The sequence below is a fragment of the Rhinopithecus roxellana genome, chromosome 18 (assembly GCF_007565055.1).
Source record: "Rhinopithecus roxellana isolate Shanxi Qingling chromosome 18, ASM756505v1, whole genome shotgun sequence".
Classification (NCBI taxonomy): domain Eukaryota; kingdom Metazoa; phylum Chordata; class Mammalia; order Primates; family Cercopithecidae; genus Rhinopithecus; species Rhinopithecus roxellana.
This window is the reverse complement of record NC_044566.1, coordinates 43,039,637-43,058,066: the sequence shown is the minus strand read 5'-3', so window position 1 is coordinate 43,058,066 and position 18,430 is coordinate 43,039,637. Positions and strand designations below refer to the sequence as shown.

At 40.2% G+C, this 18,430-nt stretch overlaps 2 protein-coding genes across 8 annotated transcripts in view; one reads left to right on the top strand and one right to left on the bottom strand.

The window, feature by feature from the left end:
• Positions 1–5,868, top strand: part of PHF11 (PHD finger protein 11) — a 33,552-nt gene extending 27,684 nt beyond the window's left edge. For both annotated transcript variants that reach the window (XM_010363834.2, XM_010363836.2), the window contains 4 exons: positions 140–206; positions 1,045–1,176; positions 3,291–3,362; positions 5,394–5,868. In XM_010363834.2, the coding sequence (XP_010362136.1) occupies positions 140–206; positions 1,045–1,176; positions 3,291–3,362; positions 5,394–5,548 (426 nt within the window). In that variant the 3' untranslated portion in view covers positions 5,549–5,868. The remainder of the gene's footprint in view (positions 1–139; positions 207–1,044; positions 1,177–3,290; positions 3,363–5,393) is intronic.
• Positions 5,869–8,690: 2,822 nt separating this feature from the next.
• Positions 8,691–18,430, bottom strand: part of RCBTB1 (RCC1 and BTB domain containing protein 1) — a 54,454-nt gene continuing 44,714 nt past the window's right edge. For all 6 annotated transcript variants that reach the window (XM_030922190.1, XM_010363831.2, XM_010363832.2 and 3 more), the window contains one exon: positions 8,691–11,013. In XM_030922190.1, the coding sequence (XP_030778050.1) occupies positions 10,873–11,013 (141 nt within the window). In that variant the 3' untranslated portion in view covers positions 8,691–10,872. The remainder of the gene's footprint in view (positions 11,014–18,430) is intronic.

Below are 18,430 nucleotides of genomic sequence, written 5' to 3'. Positions count from 1 at the left end.
AGGTGTGAGCCACCACGCCCAGCCAGGGCATGATTTTTACTGTAGGCGTATCATTTAGTTATGCACAGCAAAAGACTGGTTTTCATTTTATGCAATATTAAAATCAATGTAATGCAATCTTGATTTTCTCTCCTTCTAGTCACCCGAAACAATGAAATGTAATACATTCGTAAGCCAAGTGAAAGAAGAGCATGGTAGACACACAGGTTTGCGCTAAGTGTTGTCTGTAACAAATATGGCCTACAATACTTACAAAAATGTCAACCCACGTGTTTCAAACTTGGTATCCCGCCTAAATGTTTATTCTTCTAGGCTTGTAGTAATTAATGAGTATAAGTCTTTATCGTAACTATCCACTTTATTGTAATCCCAGCATATCAAGATAACTTAGGTTGGAATGGTCCGTTGCCTTCAGTATTAAGAAAAGACAGACCTCTTAATGAAGACGCAGACAGGCTTGTCTGAGCTCAGAATCCAGTGATACGTCACCGCTCACATTGTGATCCCTGTAACTGTAGTTCTCTGTTCTTTAAAGAAATAGACATTCCACTAACAGCACATACAAACTGTGACAAAAAGTGACAGGGGCTGTTATGTCAAATATTTAAGGGTAATCTTTTAAAATCCCTTAATTCAACTACATATCGGGAACAGTGTACACTGCTCGGGTGACAGGTGCACCAACATCTCAGAAATCACCACTGAAGAACTTGTCCATGTAACCCGAAACTACCTGTTCCCCAAAAGGTATTGAAATTTTAAAAATTAGTTTTTATATGTTTAAAAAATCCTCTTAACTCATATAGTTATTGTAAGCAGAGAAATTTTCATTTTTACTTTTTGTAACATTTCATTCATTGTTTCAGCTGGCCAAAAAAAATGAGGTATGATGAAATTATAATTAATAGAAACGGTGAAGGTGCTGTATTATTTTACTAAGTATGTCATCCACCACTAGGCAAGGTCTGAAGAAATAAGCATAAAGTAATTTATGATTAGCTGCCCTAAGATTATTTCCTTCTCAAATGTTTGTCTTATTCTTAGATGCAACTGTGAAAGTTCCTTTTCTTAAGAAATGCAAGGAAGCAGGACTGCTTAATTACTTACTTGAAGAAATATTAGACAAAGTTCATTCAATTCCAGAAAAACTCATGGATGAGACTACTTCAGAATCAGGTACTGATGAATAGCAATATTTCTAAGTATACAGACTTCTCCCAGACCTAGATGTAAAACAAAACAAACCCAAGAGAAAAAAAAAAAGGCCCATTTTCTTCCTATACTGCTTTTTTCTTCTTCTTTAGCTCATTCTTTATTTTATTTTATTTTATTTTTTTGTGAGACAGAGTTTCACCCTTGTTGCCCAGGCTAGAGTACAGTGGTGGGATCTCAGCTCACTGCAGCCTCTACCTCCCAGGTTCAAGCAATTCTCCTGTCTCAGCCTCCTGAGTAGCTGGGATTACAGGCACACGCCACTATGCCCAGTTAATTTTCTGTATTTTTAGTAGAGACAGGGTTTCACGATGTTGGCCAGGCTGGTCTTGAACTCCTGACCTCAGATGATTTGCCCACCTTGGCTCCCCAAAGTGCTAGGATTATAGGCGTGAGCCACCGCATCTGGCCCTTTACCTCGTTCTTTAATAAAATCATTGTACCAGATCTACTGTCCTTCATAAATCAACAGGATGTGGGTAATTTACAAACTCAGTAATTTAGTCAAAAGTAACCTGATGCCCCGAGAGTTGTGGTGCATTTTCCAGAGGTGTCTTACAGGTTGGCCACTAACAGAACGTGCCATTCAGAGACAGATTCAGTCACATATGCTCCCCTGCCACTGCCCTGCACTCCTGTTGCTAAGATCTGAGAACAGTATTATGTAACAGTTTTGATTTGACTCAAATTCTATTCCTTAATAAGCCAAGTGTCCTTTTTTAAATAATGTTAACCCAAACTTTAAAGTATAGAAGAAGGAATTTTAATGTTTTGATTGATGTTTGGTTTAGAGATGAACTTTGTTAAAGAAGTTTCTTTCTTAAAGAGCTCTTTGGGAAGCCAGAATTCCATTTGTATGTGCAGATATATAGCTACTTAGCTTTCTTTTCTTTTTTTTTTTTTTTTTTTTTTGAGGCAGAGTCTTGCTCTCTTTCCCAGGCTAAAGTGCAGCGGCGCGACCTCAGCTCATTGCAACCTCTGCCTCCAGGGTTTAAGTGATTATCTTGCCTCCATCTCCGGAGTAGCTGGGATTACAGGCATGTGCCACCATGCCTGGCTAATTTTTGTATTTTTAGTAGAGACGGAGTTTCACCATGTTGGCCAGGCTGGTCTTGAACTCCTGACCTCAAGTGATCTGTCCACCCTGGCCTCCCAAAGTGCGAGGATTACAGGCATGAGTCACTGCGCCCAGCCTTACTTAGCTTTCTTATAACTTATATCCCATGAGTTTAAAACCTTTATTATAAATATAGTTATTTTACAAGGACAAGCTGGACAGGTTATATTGTAGGCAACAATATAAAAAATGTGTATTTGAACGGGATTATTTTTTATAGGGCAAAACCAAAAAGTGAGATAGTAAACATTTCCAAAAGCTCATTTATTATTTTATTCATTTATTTCCTCTAGACCAAGCACTTTCCAAACAGTGTGCCTGAGAATCACCTGTAGGGCTTGTGAGGACACAGATAGCTGGGCCTATCCCACAGAGATTCTGATTCAGTACAAATACCAAGAATTGGGGGCCAGGTGCAGTGGCTCACACCTGTAATCCCAGCACTTTGGGAGCCCGAGGTGGGCAGATCATCTGAAGTCAGCAGTTCAAGACCAGCCTGGCCAACATGGCGAAACCCTGTCTCTACTAAAAATATAAAAAGTAGCCGGGCATGGTGGTGCGTGCCTGCAATCCCAACTACATGGGAGGCTGAGGCAGGTGAATCGCTTCAACCCAGGAGGCAGAGGTTGCAGTGAGCCAAGATCGCACCACTGCACTCCAGTCTGGGCAACAGGGTGAGATTCTGTCTCAAAAAAAGTAAAGAAGAGAAGACAGGAGAGGAGAGGGGAGGGGAGAGGAGAGGAGGGGGAAGAGGAAGAGGAGAAGAGAAGAGAAAAGAGCCAAGAATTACATTTCTGACAGCTTCCCTGTGCTGCTGCTGCTGCTGCTGCTGCTGTCTAATGTTAAAGTTCCATGGCAGATGACTGCTCTCTTTCCTTTCCCCTGTTTTGGATTACATATAAATGGAGGAGTTTCTGCCTATACAAACTGTTTAATATTGAAAATGTTTTTCTCCCTCCAGACTATGAAGAAATCGGGAGTGCACTTTTTGACTGCAGATTGTTCGAAGACATATTTGAAAATTTTCAAGCAGGTACATGAGTTATATCATATCTGAGCAGCATAGTCGAGAAATACTTATCACCATATTGAAACAATATACTATACAGGTGATAAAAATATTTTAGAAGAATGTTCATTGTTTTCTTAAATGAGAAAAGCCAATTACAAAAACAGTATGACCCCTGCCCACCCCCCACACACACACACACACGGAGGAAAAAAATATATAGGTACACATGCACAGACAAAAGCTGCACCTGGTGGAGACAGTAGTTGGTTGTAGGTAGTTTGGATTATAGTGATTTTTGTCTGTTCTTTTAGTGCTATATTTTCCAGATTTTCTATATACACACAAACACTTTTGTAATGAGAAAAACTCATTAAAAAAGTAGAGACAACAAAAAATTGATTCCAAAATTTGAGCATATTTTGGCCTGTGTGTGGCCCAGGCAGCAGCTAGTGAAGCTTCCTGTGGCTTCTCTGCTCTTGGGTGGCGAGGCTATGATAAACCATCCCTCCGCTTGCCTCCCTCTCGCTTGGTGGGATAGGTCAAAATTTCAATTCTCCCAATATTAATCTTCAAATCTAATTTAATTTCTTATCAGGGAGGGTTGCAACTGATTTAAAGTTCATCAGAAAAAAAAAAAAAAAAAGAGCAAGCCAGAATAGCCAAGAAATGTTTGCAGTAGAAAATCTGGTTTGGTTTGGAGGAGGGAGATTTAACCTTCCTATTAAATATCAACCATTTATTGAGTGAGTCCTCCTTTCAGCATTAAGATGCCCTCAAGACAGGCCACACCTCCACTTGTTTCTGAGTCCGGTCTGACTTCCCTATCAAGGCTGCCACACGTGGCTGGGCAGGCCGTGCACAGAGTCACACAGCATTGGTGTGGATGGCTCCCCCTGAAGTTGCACAACAGAGTGCCCTCCACACGCTGCGTTTCCACAGATGTATCTGTCTCTCCAGCATATGGTAGGAAGACAATACAATTTCCCTGGGAAGAAATCATTAGTTCATATCCCTGTCTCAACATGGCCAACCTTTCTCATTTTGACTTTCTATATTACACATTTCTGTTTGAATTTTTTACTACATTTATAACCAGCAGGAAAAATACTTTGAAAAATTACCAAAAATAATGTCTGTTTTAATAGTCTTTTGAGGATGTCTGCTACTATATGGCAGTATCCATATTTTTTTAAAGCAGCCTTAAATATCTTTTTCTAAAAAGAGTTATTTTGTAGGGGACTTCCGTGTGTGTTTCTTTCATGTAAGGGCACATGTGACACATCACTACTTGGATGGGTTAGGTGTGAGTACATATATTATAATGTAGTATTGGGGGGTGCCACTACTTGGAACTGCATGAGATTCAATTTAAAAGGTGGGTTTCACTATCCCGGTTGATAAAAACTTGCTTAATTTAGCCTTACTAATATTTTAAAATAACTATAGGTATGTAGTTATTCTGAATAAAGGTTGTGTATGTGTGTGTTTTAACTGTTTGATTTTGAGGCTTTTAAAAATTACATGGCCATTGACTACTATTTGTTATTTATAAAGCCTAAGTATCTTCCTCCTAAGCTTTTCTAAGTTTCCACAATTAAAAGCCCTCCTATTTCTAAATGAAACCTAAAGCTTTTATGTAACATTAAAAATTGGACGCATTTTTAGGAGGGATTTGTCCTCAACCTTGGTATTCTAGCCACATTCTCCAATTATCATATCTCAATAAACGGATATAGTATAGCATGAAGGTTATACAGTCACTATTTTCAAGTTTTCCAAGATATACCAAGGGACTTGTTCTGCTATAAATGTGCACAAAATCTTAAGGGTTTACTGAGCAGCTTTGTGTATAAATGTTAGAATTCTGTCCTGAATTAGGAGGAAGTGAAGGCATAAAGAAACCAGCTTCTGCCCATAACGCTCTGGATCCTTTTCCTCGGAGGCATGAGGATTGTGTAACTGTACTTGCAAGTGAAAGGGGCTAGAAACGGTACATTATTTCTAATAAAACTACGGAATAATCTGAAATCATTTTATTTATTCTTTTCCTAGCAATAGAGAAAAAAATTCATGCATCTCAACAAAGGCGGCAGCAGTTGAAGGAAGAGATTGAGCTACTTCAGGACTTAAAACAAACCTTGTGCTCTTTTCAAGAAAATAGAGATCTTATGTCAAGTTCTACATCAGTATCATCCCTGTCTTATTAGGGATTACCATTTCCTAAGCCAGGAGTCAGGCCAAATTGCAATCGGGGCTCAAAACCAGAGACCAGGCTGTGAAATCCACACATCTTTAGAACTAGTTGTCTCTTCTTCGCCCCGGCAGCTCTTCCATGTTCTTGCTGGTTGATATTTTGATCACTCTTTGTACACTCTTACTTGTGTTTTTTGTTCACTGTCACATTCCCAGCACCTAATATGCTCAGTAAATGTTTGTGGAATAAGTGCATAAAATGTTATTAACCTTTGATTCTAGTTACAGCCCATGATGCTTCTTAGATATAATAAATTTGGATTATACTACTTTACTTGTACCAAATTTGCTCGTTTTCGTGTCACAAAGTCTGCTTTTGAAAAATCCCTTTTCAGCCACAGTTATCACGTTGGGATTCATCATCTTCAAAACAAATACCTAAATTTTAAACTGGATTCTGAATAAGAACATTACCAGGAGTATGCAAGAATGAAATAAAATTGACAGTTAACATTTTTCTCAACCTAATAATACACAGTTCTGGTTTTTATGCCCACACTACCACGTCTGACCCCTGAAAACCTCACATTCACAGTTCTCATTTTTTACTGTGGTACTCTGACTTGCAATAATATTACATCTCAAAATGGGTTTAAACCAAGTCTCCAGCATGAAACTCCAGCATGGTGTCTGACATGTAATAAATAAGTACTTGAAAAATATTTGCAGGAGATGAAAAAGAACATTCCATTCCTGTTGTATCGGCAGCCCTAGCCTAAGTTCTTATATCTTAGGGACAAAATCTAAACCAGTGGATTTCAAATCTGGCCACACATCAGAATCATGTGGAGCATTTTTAAAACTAGAGAAGCGAAGATCCCATCCAACAACCTCTGAATAGATTTCCCCTAGGCAACCTCTGCCTCCCAGGTTCAAGCGATTCTCCCGCCTCAGCCTCCCGAGTGGCTGGGACTACAGGCACCCACCACCACGCCCAGCTAACTTTTGTATTTTTAGTAGAGGCAGGGTTTCACCGTGTTAGCCAGGATGGTCTCGATCTCTTGACCTCGTGATCCGCCTACCTCGGCCTCCCAAAGTGCCAGGATTATAGGCATGAGCTACCGTGCCCAGCCATCTACGCAAAGTTTATCTGACTAATCATTTTGATGTCATGATCTTTATTTTTAAAAAAACATTTGTCCCCCACTTTACTTTCACATTTAAGCTGTGACTCACAGCACGTAACTGTGCACCATGGAGCACCATGTGTTTCGTGGCCATGAGGCCGGCTACTGGGCAACCTCTAAGGCGGACCCGAGTATGAACTTCAGCTATGTCACTACTGAAAAACCTGAATCCGAGTATTTAATCTAAGAATAATGCTGCCTACCTTATGGGACAAAATATGGACAGTAAATAAAATGTGAAGCAGAGAGCACAATGTCTGGCACTGCGGGAAATAAATGTAAAACACATGCACGCACCCACACATACTCCCCTTGCCAACATTTCTGGCTTATTTTCTCCATTCTAACCAAACTTAATTATGGTCAGTTCTGGAAGGCTCATTAGCACCCATCTCTAAGCCTTTGCTTGTGCCTCTAACTTTTTGGAGATGAGCTAAAAGGACACTTTATATTTTCCCCTACCCAACACAAGCGTTATCTTCAGAACAACTAACTGCTTGTCATGTGTAACCCTATTTCTGTATTAGTCCATTCTCACACTGGTATGAAGAAATACCAGAGACTGGGTAATTTACAAAGGAAAGACATTTAATGGACTCAGTTCCGCATGGCTGGGGAGGCCTCAAGAAACTTACAATTGTGGCGGAAGGGGAAGAGGCCCGCCTTACGTGTGGCAGGTGAACAAGAGCACGCAAAGCCCAGGGAGAACTGCCATTTATAAAACCATCAGATCTCATAAGAACTCCCTCACTAGCATGAGAACAGCATCGGGGAAACAGCCTCCATAATCCAGTCACCTCCCACCAGGTCTCTCCCTCAACACCTGAAGATTACAATTCAAGATGAGATTTGGGTGGGGACACACAGCCAAACCATATCATCCTATTTGGTTTTCTCTCACTGACTGTTATGAAAAGCTCTTTATAAGTATCTCATTGTGTTGTTAATTCCTAAACCTACCTCCCTCTCTCCTAATAATTCATATATTCCTGGAGGATAAAGAATATGTCTTTCCCTTCATTTAAGTACCCCCAAAGGTACAGACACATTTTTCTACTGTGCCAGTTCAACTGTACTACCTTTCAGCAGGAATAAAATCCAAAGATTTCTATGATACGTGTTTGTGTATAGTTGAGAATCAAGCAGTTGACATGTTCATGGTGTACCTATTTTTAGCCTGATACCCATTAAGAATCACACTACTGATTTTTTGTTGTTGTGGTAAAATATATATAACCTAAAACTTGCCATCCCAATCTTTTTAAATATATGCTTCAATGGCATTAAACATTCATTTTTGTGCAACCATCACCACCATCCACCTAAAGCAGCGGTCCCCAACCATTTTGGCACCAGGGACTGGTTTCGTGGAAGACAATTTTTCCATGGACCGTGGGGATGGGGTGGTTGGTGGGGGGTGGGGAGGACGGTTTTGGGATGAAACTGTCCTACCTCAGACATTAGATTCTCATACGGAGCACACAACCTAGATCCCTTGCATACTCAGTTCACTATAGGGTTTCCACTCCTAGGAGAATCTAATGTTCTAATGTTGCCACTGATCTGACAGGAGGCGGAACTCAGGCAGTAATGCTCACTCACCCGCCACTCACCTCCCATTGTGCGACCTCTTCCCAACAGGCCAGGGACCAATATGGGTCTGTGGCCTAAGGGTTGGGGACCCCTGACCTAAAGGACTCTTCATCTTGGTAAACTGAAACTCTGTATCCATTAAACAAGTTCCCCATTCTCCTCTCCCCTCAGACACTGGCAATGGCCATTCTACTATGTCTCTATGAATTTGACTAAGTACATCACACAAGTGGCATCACATAGTATTTGTCTGTGACTGGCTTATTTCACTTAGCATAATATCCTTAAGTTCATCTCTGTGTACCATGTGTCAGAATTTCTTTCCTTTTTAGGGCTGCAGACTACTGATTTTCAGTGAAAAAAACAACTCTACGTGCCTGTTTTAATGTTACTTTGTTTATTAACATGTCATTCTAAATATTACATAAATACAGCCTATATACTAGAGTATCAAACATTGTTCCAGTAAGAAGTTCAAGAGTACATTTAGGGCTATCTTAAGAAATATGAATACTTTGGCTTCCATTATTATATTAGATGAAAAAATCAGTTCAAATAAGAGTTGTCATATCCTGCTATGATTAACAACAAAACCAAGTAGAAAAGCAAGAGAGTGTATTTAAAAAAAAATAAAGATGATCAAATGCTTTTTGAAGGACTTGTTCTCTTCACTGCCACACATACACAAATGACTTAGTAATCTAACATGAGAAGTGGTCTTTCACTTATATTAGGAACTTGGTAAATATTTGTAGAATGAATGAACTATCTATGGATATGAATTTACTACTTTAATTTGTGCTTTTTTTGAAAAAAAAATTTTCAAGTAAGAGCAATAGTAAACATACTAAAGTTCACATTTTGCTCAGATCATAAGCCTATACAACAGTGATTGTTACAAACACCACCCATCACAGCACAAATCAATGTGCATTTCTGAACCTAGTAAGAAAGGTTCTATCATGTTGTAGAATGAATTCTAACAGAATAATTCACTGGGCTTCAATCACTTGTGATATGGTCAAGAAAAGGGGGCTGGAGCTACTAGGCTTGTCTCTATTTCAGCTATCAATGAATTCCTATCTTTGAGGCCTCACTCCCCTTCCCACCCCAATAGACACAAATTTAAAAACATTGCTAAAAATAGTAACTGCAGCATGTCTTCACCCACTTGTAATTTGGCTCTGAAAATGTACTCAGGCTCCAGGTTCAGAAGAGAGACTGTCCAAGCAGGAGACAAAGTTCACTAAGGGAGCTCACTCCAATGGAAATGAGTTCATGGACCAGAGAGCAAAGCAAACCATTGTTCTTAAAGCAAGTTCAATGGACACGCATGATGAAACTCACAGTTGAACACTCTCATGCCCCAAAGTCACCTTTCATAACCAGTTCAAAACAACTACCGTCTTTTAATAGGATCTTTTCAGGAACGCCATAATTTGGGTGCTTTTTCAAGGTGAAATTGTGCTAAATGTTATATCTAAGATGTTTAAAAACAGAGGAAACCAAAAGTGAAAGATGATAAAGTTTCAAATAAGCCAGTGTGTGATAGATTTGACCTAAAATAGATAAAGCAAATTCCATTAAGTCCTGTAAGAGGGCTGACTTGAAGAAGCACTTCTTCCAGTCATATATTGTAGATATGATGATTCAGCAGCCATAATTTAGGAAGGCAAGAGTATATATGTCATTATTTTCCTCTTAAGTTTGCATTTATAGAAGAAGGTGGGGGGTACAATTTGAACTTGAGTTCTCAAGCTCTACCTTAATGAAATAAAACACTGTTGGATAAGTAGTGGAGATTCTAATTTATAAAATATTCACCTTCATCAAATTTCTTTCATTATCAACTTTCCACGGATACTTCTAAATTACTACTCTTTATGCACTTAAATCTTAAGAGAAATCTTGACTAACCTAGAAAATTTATCTTTACATAATTATCATTTCAATAGGTTTAACTTATGTTAAACTGAATATTACTTCGATATATCTTGAAGTTAAAAAAGTCATCAACACAAGCACACAAACAAAAGTCTGAAACAATCTTAATTATTCCTTCACAGTAAGGCTACTGAGCTAGCAACTAAGATAGCACTTAACAATCCCCAGGTCAGCATCTTTAATTCACGATGGGGCCTCTCCATTCGTCTCACAATTCCCCAACTATCACTGCTCCTGCTGTCAGAAGATTGTTGGTATGTGGCCCAGGAGAGTTGCTGCCAACTTCCCCTTTCCAAGTTCAGAAGTTCCTCTAATCAAAAACGAAAACAAGACCAAAAACGACTAAACTTTCACCCTTTTACATGTACCAGCCCAAATTTAAGAAAGGTCACATTTAAAATACACTTATCTGGAAACAAGAGTTGTTTCAAATGGGCTCAAGAAAAGCCATACACCCTTGACATGTTCTTACACAGACAACTGTGTCCCAGATGTGGAAAAAAAACAACCTGATGGTCTTTTACCTGCAGAATTACATCACCCGTAGAGCACAAACTGGACATATCCTCAACAGTGCCCCAGAGCACTCACACAGAACCCAGCAGCCTTGCGCTTCAGTTCTTAAAGGCTCCACATTTACTGGCTTTAGCAATGAATTCCTTTAGCAGAGGGCCATCCATTTGCCAAAATGCTGCAGTCTGTGTAACTTCTGTCAAATGATTGATGCAAAACTTAAAGCAGAATTCTTCTAAATCCTGGACACACACAACAAAAATAAAAACAAAAAGGGCTTTTTTAGGCAACTTTGATTGAATCACTTCTCTCTAAGCCCTTCACCCCAAATCTCTCACCCTCCCCCAGAAAAGATATTTGAGAGGCCAGATACCTAAAACTAGGCAAAAAGGTGACCACAGGTAGGTGTGACAAAAACACATACTATTTATTCAATGCAGTAAGAGCAATGGTCCCCTAACTCAAAGTGTGACTCTTCAAAACACACACACACACACACACACACACACAAGATCTACAGGGGAAAGAATTTCCTGCACGATTATCACATAATCTAGTTATAGTCAAAGACGTTGTAAAAGGCAGAATGAATGCCACTTTATTCCACAGAATGTGTTTTGTCACATGGAGACATCAGAGAAAAGAATTAAGCTGTGGGTTAGTTTAAGAAACAGAAAGGTAATGAAGAGATATGGTCAACCTAAAGTGGCACATTAAAAAGAAAATCCCAGCCAGGCACAGTGGCTCACGCCTGTAATCCCAGCACTTCTGGGAGGCCGAGGCGGGTGGAAGGTCAGGAGTTCGAGACCAGCCTGGCCAACATAGGGAAATCCCGTCTCTAGTAGAAATACAAAAATTAGCCAGGCGTGCTGATGGGTGCCTATAATCCCAGCTACTCGGGAGACTGAGGCAGGAGAATCGCTTGAGCCCGGGAGGCAGAGGTTGCAGTGAGCAGAGATCGCACCACTGCACTCTAGCCTGGGTGACCGAGCAGAGGCTCTGAAAGAAAATCCCAAAAAATTCACCTTCAATTCACTTTTACGCTCTCCTAATAATGACTTTATTTTTAAAGCCATGAAGAATAATAATACTACAACTTTCACCACACTAATATCTCAGAAAGTCAATCCCACAGAAGTATATTTACACAGATTAGTTTTCAGTCAGACAAACAGAAGTCACCAATTACCAACACTCAGGGGAGTAACATCCACAAGTGGTACACCAGAACCATTTCAAAATCAATCCCTGCCTGTGCTAATCCACCCTTTCATCCCCTGCCAAACTTGAATATAGTCTGTCCCTTAGGATGTTGGAATATATATTTATTAAATCGATCAGGCACCTGAAATGCATGCAAAGACTCAATATATAAAAGGCAATTACACTAAAAGCTCTTATCACAAATAGCTTGACTTTATTATAACTTGGCTAGCTGGTAAGTTCTAAATTGAAGGTCATTACTCCGGGTTCTATCGAACCAGAAGCTCGACAACATTTCAACCGCAGGTTTTGACCGCACATTTCCAGCCACCACGAGGTGAGAATGTTAGACAGAGTGGAAGGGGCCCACACAAACATGGAGACCCCTTTGCTGCTCTCAGCACAGACGTCGGCAAACAATGATTTCCTTGTTCTAAGGGTCCTCCTGTCCCTGGCTAAAAGATACCCTAGAGTAAACTCCAGAAACCCACCCAGTCACATAACCATTAAGAGATAAACCACACGCCAGGCGCAGTGGCTCATGCTTGTAATCTCAGCACTTTGGGAGGCTAAGGTGGGTGGATCACGAGGTCACGGGTTCGAGACCAGCTTGACCAACATGGTGAAACCCCGTCTCTAGTAAAAATACAAAAATTAGCCGGGCGTGGTGGCGTGCACCTGTAATCCCAGCTACTCAGGAGGCTGAAGCAGGAGAATCACTTGAACCCAGGAGGGGGAGGTTGCAGTGAGCCGAGATTAAGCCACTGCACTCCAGCCTGGGCAAAAGAGCAAGACTCAGCCTCAAAAAAAAAAAAAAAAAAGAAAAAGAAAAAAGAGAGATAAACCACAGCTAATGAGTACCAGCCAGCTGCTGTTTTGTTTTTTTGTTTTCTAGATAATTTGAAATGCACTTAGGATGTTAGCACAGTCTCTGGATTCTTGTTTTTAATCAGAGATTCCCAGTGGGCTAAATGCATAACTAAATGCTCTATATATTATAATAAACTAAAATGTGAAACTGGATAAAGCATTCCCTCTCAGATTATTATTCAAGAAAAAGCGGCCGGACGTGGTGGCTCACGCCTGTAATCCCAGCACTTTGGGAGGCCGAGGCGGGCAGATCACAAGGTCAGGAGATCGAGACCATCCTGGCAAACATTGTGAAACCCCGACTCTATGAAAATAGAAAAACTTAGCCGTGCGTGGTGGTGGGTGCCCGTAGTCCCAGCTACTCGGAAGCTGAGGCAGGAGAATGGCATGAACCCGGGAGGCGGAGCTTGTAGTGAGCGGAGATCGCGCCACTGCACTCCAGCCTGGGCGACACAGCGAGACTCCGTCTCAAAAAAAAGAAAAATCACTGCGCCTCGCATTATCACACAATGATTAATAAATAGCTCTTGGGACTAAATTATATTCCACAGGGACATAAAAGTCACATTTTAAAATTTAGTTATCAAAAACAGAAAACTTTATTCACACATAACTTTGGAAGTAGCCAGTCATAACGACAGAAAGTTATTTAAATCATGTAATATATCAGATAAGAATCTTTAAGTATTAAATTTTAATGACATAATTTCAAATTCACAGGAAGAGTGCACTGAACTCTGGCATCAAACCTCATCACTTTTGTGTCTACTGATGTAGAACTCAAGATCTTTTTACTGTATATGAAAAAGTGAGTTTAAAGTGAGTTTATTCAGCTAATTGTGCAGCAAATACCTTAAGTATAAACTTTAAGAAGTTCTATGGCCAGGTACGGTGGCTCACGCCTGTAATCCCAGCACTTTGGGAGGCCAAGGTGGGCGGATCACCTGAGGTCAGGAGTTCGAGACCAACCTGGCCAACATGGAGAAACCCTGTTTCTACTAAAAAAAAAAAAAATACAAAATTAGCTGGATGTGGTGGCGCATGCCTGTAATCCCAGCTACTCGGGAGGCCGAGGCAGGAGAATTGCTTGAACCCAGAGGCGGAGGTTGCCATGAGCAGAGATCGTGCCACTGCACTCCAGCCTGGGAGACAGGAGTAAAACTCTGTCTCAAAAAAAAAAAAAAGTAGTTTTATACACAATGTAGGTATACAAATGGTGCCACTAATCACAATTCACTTTATACACTCATGAAAATGGTTCTATCAAACTGCCTTCCCTTCCCCTCCAATTAGTTTGAACTGCTGAGGTATCTGGGTATGCAATAAATATTCAAAAGTTCCAAACATTAAAAGTCAAACTAGAGAATGCTGAAAACAATCTAAATCTGGGTTGTGTAAGTAACTAATTAAACCTTGGTTGAGGCAGATCTATGAAAAAGGAAGCCCTGAACACACGTGGTGAGGGACGTTTGAATTTGCAAGTTCACCAGAGAGTGGCACAGTCAAGCAGAACCACTTAGCAACCAGTGCCCACCGTCGGTTTGCCCTTAATGAGCGAATTAGACAAATGCCCTTCTGACTTGACTTCTCTTTAGTATTATAAGAATCTACATAATCTGTTCCTTTCATTCTGCAAAGCATCAAATCTTCAATAACACAGGCAAGAAAATGCAACTCTTGCCCAAGTGAGAAGTCAACTATAACAGGGTTGGTTGGTTACAGTTGACTTCTTACTTCTAACTGGGCTTTAAATAAAACAATTCCAAGAAGGACAAGAAGGATCATGTGATCAGGAGATGAACAAAGTTCCTGACAGAACGAAAGAGTCCTCTTACAGCCCATGGAATAGGGAAGTGAAGAGTATAAAAATGGAAGGTTCTAATACAGTCTTCTTGGTATTAGAAACTAAACTCTGTTTATGACGTTATGTGGTGGAATGATTATAAATGTTCTAACGCAAATGAGATAAAATACCAGATTTATTGTCATTAGTAAAGAAGATAAAAATAAAAACTGCTCTTCTGAAATAATTTATAAATCATTCCAAATCTTTCAACACTTAAACTATTCCAATCAATATATATATATATTCTGAAAATAAGTTGTTTTTCCTTTCCACAAATTTTCTTTAGTAACAAAACAAAACACAGAGGATTGATGATCTTAATACCCTCATTTTAAAAAATGCTAATGCAGCCTCTAAGGGAGTTCTTACCCTGTCCTAAAACTCCAAAGCTAAACTAGTTGAATGTTAATAATTTGAAGACCACCTAACCAGGGTGAGCAGGTGCCTCGGCATTACAGCTTCCCCCAAGACACATCCCAGATGACACAAGATCACGAACCACACCTAACTCTGTCCAACCTGCTGTTAAAGTAACTGCAAAAATAAAACCCAAAACTGTCAGTCTATAATTCATGTTATAGCACACCAAGTACAAAATATTCCAAATCAAAGAAGTTTTATTTTCAAAATGTACTTAAACATTCTACCATATGGGAAAAACATAATTTATCTCATTATGCAAAAAACATGTGTCAGCCTACTGCTAATTGAAGACTTTTAATTTGGGCCACCAAAAGAAGAAAAAAATGCTGGCCACCAAGCCTTAGCACCAAGCTGTCCAATACTCAGACCCCAGATCAACTTCAGAATTAGATTCCAAAAAACATGTGTCAGCCTACTGCTAATTGAAGACTTTTAATTTGGGCCACCAAAAGAAGAAAAAAATGCTGGCCACCAAGCCTTAGCACCAAGCTGTCCAATACTCAGACCCCAGATCAACTTCAGAATTAGATTCCTGGGCTCGTGTTTATTGCTCCCCTCCAAAAGCAAGATCATAAGATATAAGTTGCTCAGCGCATAGGATTTTCTGGAAAGTTCTCTACTCTGGTTAAACAAAGAATACTTCCCAGCTGTTTCTCTTAATGTTCAAATACACATAAAAATAAAAAATTTCCTGAAAAGAATCAGTTTACAGTGTGCGACTGATCTATTTTGAAACAATGTTTTATCCACATTTTCTCCCTGATGTCAATATTTATTCAGGTCTGCACCAAAGGAATATTTCAATGCTCCTTTGTCAAGTCCTTCTTAATAAAACTTGTGGACAGTTTGATAACACGTTCATAGCAAGAGCTCTACAATCATCAACTGACTTTCGAAACTCCCTGTCACTACTGAGTCCATACATTTTTGTTGCTTTACTGTGTGTACATTTGCTTCAAAGCTATCTTGTCAAAAGGGGGCATGGAGGAACCTCAGATACTTTCGTAGAAAGAGAATAAACATTGAAAGCAGGTAGTCTCCATCTTCCTAGCAGTTTGGCCCACAAAACGAAGGCAAAGTCATCTAGTATCTCCAAGTTGAGCTCTAAAAATAATAGTTTTTGCAGTCAATTTCTAACCTGACTCATCAGTAGCTTCCAATCAACTAATAAACACAATAACAGGGCTTTCCTTCTAAGAGATGGCCGTCTCACTATGTTGTCCAGGCTGGTCTCAAACTCCTAGCCTCAAGCAATCCTCCCACTTCAGCATCCTGAGTAGCTGGAATACAGGCATGAGCCACTGTGCCCAGCTATGGGTTTTAATTTTGTACTCCAGAACTTCATTCATATACTCACTATATCTTATAGTATTAAGGAAATAAAATGTAAAAGCACATTAGTCAATTATGTAACTTGTATTACAACCTAAGAAATATGCCCTAGAAAGAGGCCTGGCACAGTGGCTCATGCCTATAATCCGAGCACTTTGGGAGGCTGAGGTGGGAGGGACACTTGAGCCCAGAAGTTCAAGACAGCCTGGGCAACATAATGAAACCCTGTCTCTACAAAAAACAAAAAATAAGAAATTGGCTGGGTGTAGTGGCACACGCCCATAGTCCCAGCTCCTGGACTGGGAAGGAAGGAGGACTGCTTGAGCCCAGGAAGTTGAGGCTATAGTAAGCTGTGATCACACCATTATGCTTTAGCCTGGGCGACAGAGCAAGACCCTGTATCACCAAGAAAAAAAAATTACATATAAATTGTAAATACACACACACACACACACACACACACACACATATATGCCCTAGAAATAAAGAAGTGACTCTTTCTTTTTGTCTTCTTTCTATTCTCTAATTTTTCTACGTTGAATGTATAATATTTGTAGGATTTTAAGTTTTTTTAAACTTTTTTTTTTTTGAGACAGAGTCTTCCTTTGTTGCCCAGGCTGGAGTGCAGTGGTGCAACTTCTGCCTCCCAGGTTCAAGCAATTCTCCTGCCTCAGCCTCCCGGGTAGCTGGGATTACTGGTAACGCACCACCATGCCCAGCTAATTTTTGTATTTTTAGTAGAGACAGGGTTTCACCATGTTGGCCAGGTTGGTCTCAAACTCCTGATCTCAAGTGATCCGCCCACCTTGGCCACCCAAAGTGCTGGGATTACAGGCGTGAGCTCCAAGCCTGGCCATTTATTTTTTCAAAGCACACCTTCATGGTGAGGTATTTTCAAATGTTTTCACTCGTTCATTTAATTCAACATGATTTTTGAGCGCCAGCTCCGTGCCCACACTGTGACAGACTGGGGAATCACATGTATTTGGAGTCTTTCTAAAGGAAGTTTTTATCGTGTTTATACTTAATATGAGAAAAACGAAAACTAGTAAAGGAAATGACCTGCTGGCACATGAAGCAGCAGCAGAAGGCTTTTTCTGTAAACTTCCTAGGACAGATCTTAGCTGAAGACGAGGAAGAAGTTTCCAGCAACTTGAGCTGGGACATCTGCCTCTGCCCAGGTTGTTCTCACTGGTGTTAGTCAGCGAGGTCTGATCCTGACTATGGAACTCGTTAACAGGGAGGAGGAGCGTGGAGAGGCCCAGAGAGGATTCTAACACCAGTCACCAAATGGACAAAAAAGGCACTGACCTAATGTAAAATTATATCACCAGGTGGAAATAAAATCTAAAGAAACAGCATTTCTAATAAAGAGGTTCAGGGTGTCACAGGAAGGGCAGGAAAAAAATCATTACCTCCATTTTCTATTAGAAATGATTGGCCGGGCGCGGTGGCTCAAGCCTGTAATCCCAGCACTTTGGGAGGCCGAGACGGGCGGATCACGAGGTCAGGAGATCGAGACCATCCTGGCTAACATGGTGAAACCCCGTCTCTACTAAAAAAATACAAAAAACTAGCCGGGCGAGGTGGCGGGCGCCTGTAGTCCCAGCTACTTGGGAGGCTGAGGCAGGAGAATGGCGTAAACCCGGGAGGCGGAGCTTGCAGTGAGCTGAGATCCGGCCACTGCACTCCAGCCCGGGCGACAGAGCGAGACTCCGTCTCAAAAAAAAAAAAAAAAAAAAAAAAAAAAAAAAAAAAAAAAAAAAAAAAAAAAAAAAATAGAAATGATTTACTTTGATCATCATTCCATCCACTGTTGGGCTGCAGACAAAGTCAGCTATATTTGACCTTATCAAACATTTATAATCATAATATAGCCTCAAACAAAAATAGGATACATTTTGAAAACATCGCGGTCAACTTTAATCCCTAAGTGTGATGAAGTTTGTCCTCTGTTATTCCTCAAAGGACACAGCTGCAGATCT